At 48.1% G+C, this 9,756-nt stretch overlaps 1 protein-coding gene and 2 non-coding genes across 3 annotated transcripts; 2 read left to right on the top strand and 1 right to left on the bottom strand.

Moving 5' to 3' along the window:
• Positions 1 to 339: 339 nt before the first annotated feature.
• Positions 340 to 2,307, bottom strand: LOC103975552 (RNA exonuclease 4-like). Its single transcript, XM_009390548.3, has 7 exons — positions 2,246 to 2,307; positions 1,941 to 2,092; positions 1,730 to 1,860; positions 1,205 to 1,422; positions 884 to 1,090; positions 724 to 804; positions 340 to 642 (listed from the first exon to the last, which is right to left on the bottom strand). Exons 1-7 carry the CDS (start codon positions 2,275 to 2,277, stop codon positions 414 to 416), a joined length of 1,050 nt encoding a protein of 349 aa, XP_009388823.2. The 5' UTR covers positions 2,278 to 2,307; the 3' UTR covers positions 340 to 413.
• A 2,229-nt stretch (positions 2,308 to 4,536) lies between these two features.
• On the top strand, positions 4,537 to 4,616 carry TRNAL-UAG (transfer RNA leucine (anticodon UAG)). The gene has a single exon. It is a non-coding gene; the product is annotated as a tRNA-Leu (tRNA).
• A 123-nt stretch (positions 4,617 to 4,739) lies between these two features.
• On the top strand, positions 4,740 to 4,819 carry TRNAR-CCG (transfer RNA arginine (anticodon CCG)). Its single transcript has one exon. It is a non-coding gene; the product is annotated as a tRNA-Leu (tRNA).
• Positions 4,820 to 9,756: the final 4,937 nt, after the last annotated feature.

The raw sequence follows: 9,756 nt of genomic DNA, 5'->3' as shown, positions 1-9,756 counted from the left end.
AATGGAAATTTTGATTTATTCAAATAAATATGAAAAAAATAGATGGAGAGTTCAAGATCATTCATATAAATTCGAGAAGATAAACAATATATATCATGGATGAATTTTAATGATTTTGGTGAGATCTCCAAATCATGGAAACAAGGGATGTGCATGCAGCAGTCAATAGCATACTCATGTATGTACTCCACACTTATTATAAAGTAAATCAGCTGTAGCAGTCAATAGCATACTAATGACTTCATTGCACACCTTTAAAGCTACAGAGTTGCATGAGTTGCGACTCCTAGAAATCTATAAAACTCTTACATAATCTACTCGCTTCAGTCTTTTCTAAGTACAGCAGATTAGATAAGATTGCTCGTAGTCCTGCAGACGTTGGATACATGCATGCACCATCTTTCACGACTTGCTTAAGAGTCCAGGCACCAGCAGTAGTAATCGGATGCCGAGAGTTCCAGTAACGCATCAGGTGTCATCTTCTCCAGCTCCCGTTGCCTCCACGCTGGGTAATTGTTGCGGCTCTCGCCGCAGCCTGAGGCGTAGTCGCGCGGATGATTCTGTGATCGCATCCTGATATAAATCCTCATCGCAGCCAGACAGTCCTCGTACGGGTCATGCGTTCCGGTTTGAATGTCATATCTGCGGATGAATTATATGTATACGTGAACAAGTGCATGCTAGCTGAAGCATGATAAATGAACCTTACTTGTGTTCACTCACACGAGGTAGGCTTGTGTCAGATACTTGAGCGAATTGCTGAGCTTGCTAGTCCTCATCAGCGGTGGGTAGATTGCTGTGTCCCTGCATGCGCTCGGAGAGAAAGATGATCGCTTGCTCAGAAAGATGATCGCTTGAAACTCAGATTGGATACAGCAGGTACCTGATCAAGAATTCAGGGTATTCAACTCCAAGGCACTCGAGGTCGTGATCCAGACCGTGCCCTACGAGGATTCTTGCCTCTCCACCCCGAGAGCGTATCTTCCAGATGGGTTCTCCGTTGCTAAGGAAGTCCTGAATCCTCCTCTGTGCTTGCTTCAGCGCCATTGCGTCCCTCAAGTATTCAGGTCTTATCCCTGTCGTTTCATACCTGGACCGATTTGAAGTATTAGGTGCTCCTCCTTTTCGTGTGATAAGGAGTTCCATGTTGATCACCGAGTTTGTTCAGAGAAGTACAGGAAACAAAGAAGGCATACAAAGGCACCTATAGTTCGTGACCGGTATTTGGGGCTTGATGTAGGTCTGGAAGATAACGTTCTCGTCCTCGCCGATCAGGCAGACCCTGGCACACAGGTCTAGTGATCCATCGCTTCCTCCTCCGACCATCTTGCAAGCCAAAGCAACTACCTGGGAACCTTGATTTCGCGTGCCGTAATCCGATGTGTCTTGCAAGCTCATCCTCGACATCCGAGAGGTAAGCCCCTGAAAGAAGAATGAAGATAATAATGGGTATGCTGGCTCGACTATAATTATGGACTATGATTAAGATGCACTTAGAGCCTCGAGAGAAGCAACAGATGATCCATTAAGTACATCAAATTCTCACCTATACAGTTCTGGAAAGAATCTTATTCTCAGATATTAAATCTCCAACTCCTACTTAATTCAGACCATGCAAAGAAAAACAGCATGAGAACATGAAACACAGCCCTGCATGACAGTTCTTCTTTCTTCCTTTAAGGAGATGATGCACTGTTTTGAGATGATTTCTATCATTTAGGTCACTCACCGAAGCATCGCGAGAGAGTTGGCATGATGCACGGTGAGTTCTAAGAGCATTTGGACTTTCGAAGATGTTGAGGCATAGATTACATCCTCGAGTTCTGAATACCCTGGCACATTCAATCTTCGGCAGTGGTCCTTCAACAAAGATATCATCTGATCCTTAGAATACAAATGTCGAGCGATGAGAGCTGCTTCCAACTTCAGACATCGCTTACCTATCAGATGCTCCCTGAGAGATTCAAAAAACCTGCAGTGTTTTTGGCATACCCCACACTTTGGCTCATGCACCGAGTGAAATGAAACCCTCATATGTTCCACCAGATGCTCCACCTTGTTGTATTGCCTGAAACATGCTGCGCATTTGTTTCTGCTCATACCGCATTTAATAGCCAGATTAGAAATATACGAAAGAACTTCAAATAACACAATATAAAGTATAACCATTAAGAAAAGAAACAGGAACGTGCACATGCATGATGCATAAAAGATGAGTGTACGTGAAGAAGGATTGGTGGTGTACCTAACAGTCTCAGAGTCATGCCTATTGTCCATGGCTGATCTGCGTAGCTCTGAACTGCCAGAGGGAAATGGATCAAGGTTGGCCAAGAGACGGAGTGTTGGTTCCGTATTTATATACAAGGTTGGCAGCGGCCTTCAGGTACAGCCTTCACTAGAAACTAGTGGGTACGAGTGCATCAGCAATTAAACCGGAAATCTCCCATCTCCATAGATTTTAGGTGGTGTAGTCTTGATCCTTCGAATCCCTAAGTGGATCTATTAGTTGAACTGGAATTAGGATCATCAACCTTATGCGATGTCGGATTTCAGAGAAGGGCACCATTACTCCGGACATGGGTAAAGCGTTTTGACTCGGAGAGTTCTTTCTGCACCGTATGTAACCTTTTCATTATGGTCCCACCGGATTCTTGTCTTTGACAGATACCCGGTCAAAAGAAATGGTGGAAAAGAATAAGGTTTAAAGGGTTCAGGATTCCATGTCCACATCATGTATAATATCTTTGACTATTAGAACCTCTATAGTAAAAATGTCAGACAAAAAGATGCAGCTAAATTCATAAGACATTCTTAATGTCGGAGAAGTAGAATCCTCTATGGATGTCCATGTTGCACTGTGCTGTCCTGCATCGCAGACCTTGTGTACATGCAAATGTGTCTATGGCAGCAGCTCGTCAGATTCTTTCCTTACCTGGAATCACGTCTCTTGATGATAGAGCTTGCACACTTTGTTCTTGTAGTCGACTGTCATCTCGCCACTGTCGTGATTTTAATCTGTTAATCACCCAAGCAGGCAGTCCAATTGCATGCGCAAGTGGTTCATCTTGGATCTCGAGAGCACTGGATATCTGCTTTTGACATGCAGTCAGATGTGGAGGATAAAGCAGCAGGTCCTGCATTATATTCCTGCATTATAAAGAACATCTGCTGCACATCGCCGTGAGATGTCTACCTCATCATTAACCTTGTGGTTTCTTTTGTTCACTTGATTATTCCAGACCTTATCATCGACACAATTGACCTCTGCCTTTTGGAGGCGCTGTTTGACCCTCAGTTTCAATTACAGTGTATGTATTATAACTAGCAATCATGTTCTCTAATCTGCATCTGTTCTTGCTCTTACAGTAAATGTTGATTCGTTTGAACAAAGTGCGTGCAGAGCCTCTCAAATTTTGTCGATCTAACATGATCAAAATGTTTATGAAGTAATGATATTGGACGGTAAACACTAAAATGAAACTGGTAGCTACCAACATTGCATGCTAAGAGACACAGTCCTCGCAGGTGATCGAAGGAAGCTGGTAGATGCTCCTCTCTTTAAAGCAGTATAATATATCCGTCCATTGTAGTGGGTTCTACCACCAATATTATCCCCGGTCATCCCTAATAGGAATACAAAAGTTGTGGATCCTTTGACCGCCACCGACGAGAACTGTTTGCACCAATTCCAAGCCATGAATAGTTGGATGTCAACATGGGATTTTACCACCAAAAGTATTCTTTGCTTCCGTGAGGGGCCAACTCTTTGGAAAGAGAGGAGGGTTAAAAGCAGAGTGACCTGTACACCTCCCCTTCGCCTTGGACTTGCATGTCCTTCAGCCATGCTATAGAATTACTGTGTCGATTCCTGAGAAGCCAATATAGATTGTGTTCCACAGTTCCAGCAAGAACACCATCAAGAATGGTGTGGAACTGGAAGAAACCTTGAGCTACTTTCATCCTTCCGCTTTACATTTACATTTTAATATGTATCTGTTCTACTTGATGTCATGCTCATTGACTAGGAACGTTGCATTACAGAATAATACTTTCTCACAATGGACAATGATCTTTTTTGTCCTTTCTGAGGAAAACATCAGTCAATCATCGTGTTACATAGGTGAAGTAAATGATTGCAATCTTTGAATCCAAGTTGGAACAATGATGTAGAGAGCAGGAATCCACTATCCAAAGTAGAATTCTTTTTAGAGGAGAAGAAACAAGAAAGTGGGAGTAGAAGATGGAAAGCCGGAGTTATCATTTCCCTCTCAGACTTCACATTCTGTTCCCCGCTACATTTTGGCCGGAGAGAGTTGCTGTTACAAGAAAGGAAAGCATATCTATCCGCTACACACAAGTGGTCTGTTGCATGTCTCTGGTTCTTGCCCTGGTCTGGGTAGAATGCCCTTTGATGAATGACCGTAATCTTTTCGTCCTGCCGTTGCAACTATAAAGAAGACGAGAATAAAATATCGGTTATTTAGGAAACGATATAGAGTGATAATATTTTATATTAAGAGAAAAATCATCAGTAGAGACAGTTTGGCCGAGTGGTCTAAGGCGCCAGATTTAGGCTCTGGTCCGAAAGGGCGTGGGTTCAAATCCCACAGCTGTCAAATTAATTAATTATTATCTTTTTTATTTTTTCAGTGTGTCTTGTCAGGCACTTATGTTCTTTGCAGTCAAATTATACTATTTATATATATATATAAATAACAAGAGAAGTTATCACTATTGATGACAGTTTGGCCGAGTGGTCTAAGGCGCCAGATTTAGGCTCTGGTCTGAAAGGGCGTGGGTTCAAATCCCACAGCTATCAATTTATATAAATATTTTTTTTTTTTTTAAATGTGTGTGTGGTGATTTGGCACTTCATTTGTCGCTTGATGTATTTCAGCATACACATTGTTAGTGAACTTTTACGCTCGAGAGGTGAGGGCGAGTGTCGGATGGTTCGAGCATCGTCCTCCGAGCATGGTATTCTCTCTTAGTGAGTGTCGGGTCAGGGTCCGAGCGTGGTCTTCTCTCTTAGCGAGTGTCGGGTCAGGTTAGGTTCGAGCCTCATCTCCCGAGCACGGTCTTCTCTCTTAGCGAATAGCTTGCTTTTGGTAGAATAAGAGAGAGTTCTGTGTTTGAAGTGCCTCTCCCTCCTGATTAAGGAGGGTTAGCTTTTATACCTGTGGGGATGAGTTGGTCGTACGGGGTCAATTTGCTGTGGTCGGCTCCTCAAGCGACGGTCGACTGAAGCTTCTGTATAAGCGCTGATCGACTACATGGATCGGTGTCGTGCGGCACCACCCCGAGCTTTCAGGATAGTTGTACCATGATGATGTCGTTCGTACGGAGGGGGCACAAGTGGCTGCCCACCACATGTGTGCTAGGCGCTACATCGTACTTGAGGTTCCACGTCTGCATCGTTTTTTTTACCTTTTGGTTGGTATTTTGAAATTCTATTTTAACGGAATCTTTGATGTTTTGATTTTGACTAATATTTTTTTTAATTTTGATTTTGACTAATATTTTTTTTTTATTTTGATGCTTTCCGTGCCCAACTGGCGCTGTATGGAACGTTTGACGCTTTAATGTGCAGGGCGTTTCCCATGACCCTGAGGGGGCCAGCCCTCATGTGGTACGGCGGCCTGAAGACCAGATCGATCACTTCCTTCAGCCAACTCGTCAAGGACTTCGAGCTCCACTTCGCAACCCATGCCCGGCCGGAGCCCTCCGCGGCGCTGCTCCTCGGATTCAAACAAGGAGAGGACGAGCCCCTCTCACATTTCGTGGATCGCTTTGCCACGCAAATCCGGAGCTTACCGGACACTCACCCCTCTCTATTAGTGCAGGCGTTCATGGTAGGCTTGCGACCTTCCAGATTCTACTGGTCCCTCGTAGAGCGACCCCCCACCACAGTACCAGATATGCTCCAGCGAGCCAACCGGTATGTCACGGCGGAAGCTTGGGTGACCGCAAGGAAGAGGAGCGACTCTAGGCGATGGGCCCCATAGCAGCGGTCAAGCGCTCGCGGTTGCTATCCGGTGTAATCCTCGTGCAAGGAATCTAGCCCCTTCCTCAGTCTCTTTCAAGCAAAGGCTCCATGTTTACCTGACTACCTCTTGGCTCACGGTTAGCTTCGGTCTAACCTCCCTCTTTTTTGCATTCGCACGGCTCGGTCGTAGACGGCCGAGTCCACCTCAGCGCGGCCTACCCGCTTGAGCCATGCTCCTCGGCCGCATAATGCCCGAGGCCACCTCCTCGGCCGCGTAATGCCCGAGGCTACATAATCGGCCGCATAATGCCCGAGGCCACCTCCTCGGCCGCATGATACCCGAGCCCACACCTGCGCGGTCCGTCCGCTTGCGTCATGCTACTCGGTCGCATGACAATCGCGACCACGCCTGCACGGTCTGTCTGCCTGCGTCGTGCTACTCGGTCGCATGACCATCGCGACCACGCCTACGTGGTCTGTCCGCCTGCGTCATGCTACTCGGTCGCGTGACCAACGCGACCACGCCTGCGCGGTCTGTCCGCCTGCGTCGTGATCCTCGGCCGCATAATGCCCGAGACCACACCTGCGCGGCCAGCCCGCTTGCGTCGTGCTCCTTGGCCCCATGTTCCCGAGACACACCTGCGCGGCCAGCCCGCCTGCGTCGTGCTCCTTGGCTCCATGTCCCCGAGACACGCCTGCGCGGTCAGTACGCCTGCGTCGTGCTCCTTGGCCCTATGCTCCCGAGACACACCTGCGCGGCCAAGCCCGCCTGCGTCGTGCTCCCCGGCCCGTCGGCTCCATGTTCCCCGAGACCTCGTCCGCGCGGCCAGCCCGTCTGAAGACAAAAGCCATGCATCAGACTCCTCTTATACAACAACCGATGCACAGCTCCTTTCGAGGGGGGGGAATATGATAAGGGTAAAAATGGCGATGTGACATGCCATGACGTCAGTCATGCCTGGACAACACACTGCCCGAGGAAGTCGGCATTAACACCTAACTCAGGGTTGGTTCTTCACGCCACGCCAACCCCTTGTCAGCCGCTATCAGCCTGCCTCCTGCAAGTAGCCACATCAGGTAACATCAAGCTCATCTATAAATACCCCAGAGATCTAAACGAAAGGGGGGGACGAACTCACACACAACACTTGGTATGGAGGCATCTCTTCCTCCAAAACCCTCTCCGCGTCGCTAACTTGATCATCGGAGGGGTCGGGCCGAGCTCCCGGCCCGACCTATGTGCAGGTGCGAGGCGGTGTCACCTCTTCCCGGCGTTACGATGGAGGTGCCTCCCGACCCGACCCGCCGACCCGAACCGCCGACCCGAACCGCCGACCCGAACCGTCGACCCGACCTGCCGACCCGACCTCCCGACCCAAACCACCGTGCTCGGCCTATGGGAGACCCCGAGGGACGGAGCCCGAGATCCCCGACATCCGGACCCCCGAACCGAGCCGCGACGGCCCCGAGGCCACGGCTTAAACAGATGCCCCCCGCATCAACTTGGGCATTGGATTGGCCGAGATGCAACTCGGGCATTAGAATGGTTGTGAGGCATGGTCGGGGCGTTGGAATAGCCGAGATGCAACTCGGGCAATAGATTGGTCGTGAGGCGTGGCTTGGGCGTTGGATTGGCCGAGATGCGACTCGGGCATTAGATTGGCCGCGAGGCGTGGCTCGGGCATTGGATTGGCCGAGATGCACTAACGAGGCATTGTTTGGCTGAGGTGCACCATTGAAGCATTGTTTGGCCGAGGGCCAAGGTGCACCATTGAGGCACTATTTGGCCGAGGTGCACAACTCGGGCACTGTTTGACCGACATGTACCATTAAGGCACTTTTGGGCCGAGATGCACTAGTGAGGCATTGTTTGGCCGAGGTGCACAACTCGGGCACTATTTGACCGAGGTGCATTATTGAGGCACTGTTTGTCGAGGTGCACAAATCACGCATTGTTTGACCGAGGTGCACCATTGAGGCAGTGTTTGGCCGAGGTGCTTCACTCGGACGTTGTTTTGCCGCGGTGCCCCAATGAGGCACTGTTTGCCCGAGGTGCACAACTTGAACATTGTTTGACCGAGGTGTACCATTGAGACACTATTTGGCCGAGGTGGACTACTCGGGCACATCATGGCATTGAGTACAAAAACGTTGTTGTAATCTTGTGAGAACTCCTTTTAAGTTCTAAGTATTAGTGTGGTTTAAGAGAGGAGTAAGTGGGGGTGTAAATGTTCTCTCCTGAACCTGTCAAAAGGAGAATCGAGTAAAAAAGGGTAGTTGATCTTTGCCCGTTGAAAGAAGATCGGTAGTGGAAGCTGATGGCCTCGAGTGAAGAGGAATTGGGAGTGGATGTAGGTCACGACGACCGAACCACTATAAATCGATTTGCATTTCTATTTTGCTATTTACCTTTATTGCAATCTACTTTACATTGCAAACTAATTTCTTACTCTCACTACGCTTTCAAGATAATATCTACTGAGATCGGTTGTAATCGAAATGAAGATCTTTCAAAATCGATGTTTTTATCCGCTGTACTAATTCACCCCTCCCCCCCCCCCTCTTAGTGTCGACTCGATTCTAACAAAATTCTCCGAGCTCGATCCTAACAGAATTCTCGATGTGTCGAATTTGGAGAGGATTTGTCGGAGCGATTGGTCGGATATCACCTTTATCGTGTGAGCTTAGAAATATGGTCGTAGCTTTCGAGATGTTTTTATCAGTGCCAACGCCAACTTCTCGATCGGGGAATATCGCTCCTCGAGCCCGGCAAGGACGTGGCAAACATAGTAGACAGCTTGCCGTGCTTTATGAACCAACACCGAGCTAACGGCTTGTTCTGAAGCTGCTAAGTATAGGCCAAGGGTCTCGCCCAATTTAGGCGAGGTAAGGTGTGGTAGCCGTCTAAGGTTCGCCTTCAGATTCTCGAAGGCCAGCTCGCACTCTAGGGTCCATGTAAATACGTCAGTTTGGCATAGGGCTCGGAAGAAAGGAAGACATTTGTCTCTAGAGTGCAACATGAATTGGTTGAGTGCTGCTAGCCTCTCGGTGAGTTGCTGTATTTCCTTGGCCGATCGTGGGGGATGCATTTCCATTATGGCCCAGATTTTCTCTGGGTTGGTGTCTGTTCCCCTTTGGTGGATGATGAATCCGAGGAATTTGTCGGAACCGACCCCGAAAGTGCACTTCGAAGGGTTAAGGCGCATGTTGAATTGCCTAAGGGTGCGGAAGGTTTCGGCCAGGTCGGTCAGATGCGTGCTTTCCGACCTGCTCTTGACAATCATGTCGTTGACGTAGACTTCTATATTTTTCCCGAGTTGCTACTTGAACATCTTATTGACCATTCTCTGATATGTTGCTCCAGCGTTCTTCAGGCTGAAGGGCATCACTTTGTAACAGTATACCCCTTTGTCAGTGACGAAAGCAGTGTACACTCGGTCTTATGGTGCCATTTGAATTTGGTTGTAGCCCAAGAATGCGTCCATGAATGTGAGGAGTTCGTGTCCTACAGTGGCGTCCACAAGGTGGTCTATCCTTAGGAGTGGATAGCAATCTTTGGGGCATGCTTGGTTGAAATCAGTATAGTCGACACACATCCTCCAGCTTCCATTCGGCTTCTTAACTAAGACTATATTTGACAACCACCGAGGATATCTCACCTCGGATATGAACCCTATGCCCATGAGGCGGTCCACCTAGTCGTCGATCACCTTTTGCTGATCTGGAGCAAATTTTCTCGGCCTTTGCTTTATAGGATGTGCCTCGTAGCG

Source organism: Musa acuminata, chromosome BXJ3-2 (assembly GCF_036884655.1).
Source record: "Musa acuminata AAA Group cultivar baxijiao chromosome BXJ3-2, Cavendish_Baxijiao_AAA, whole genome shotgun sequence".
In the NCBI taxonomy this organism is placed as follows: Eukaryota; Viridiplantae; Streptophyta; class Magnoliopsida; order Zingiberales; family Musaceae; genus Musa; species Musa acuminata.
Note: the sequence above shows the minus strand (reverse complement) of the source record. Positions and strands in the feature narration are given on the sequence as shown.

What these genes read in the sequence shown, in the direction of transcription:
- LOC103975552 (XM_009390548.3), bottom strand. Translation starts at nt 2,277, where the DNA reads ATGGACAATAGGCATGACTCTGAGACTGTTAG. An exon ending in CATGACTCTGAGACTGTTAG is followed by an intron (nt 2,093 to 2,245) that starts GTACACCACCAA and finishes CGGTATGAGCAG; the next exon opens with AAACAAATGCGCAGCATGTT. An exon ending in TCTCAGGGAGCATCTGATAG is followed by an intron (nt 1,861 to 1,940) that starts GTAAGCGATGTC and finishes TCTTTGTTGAAG; the next exon opens with GACCACTGCCGAAGATTGAA.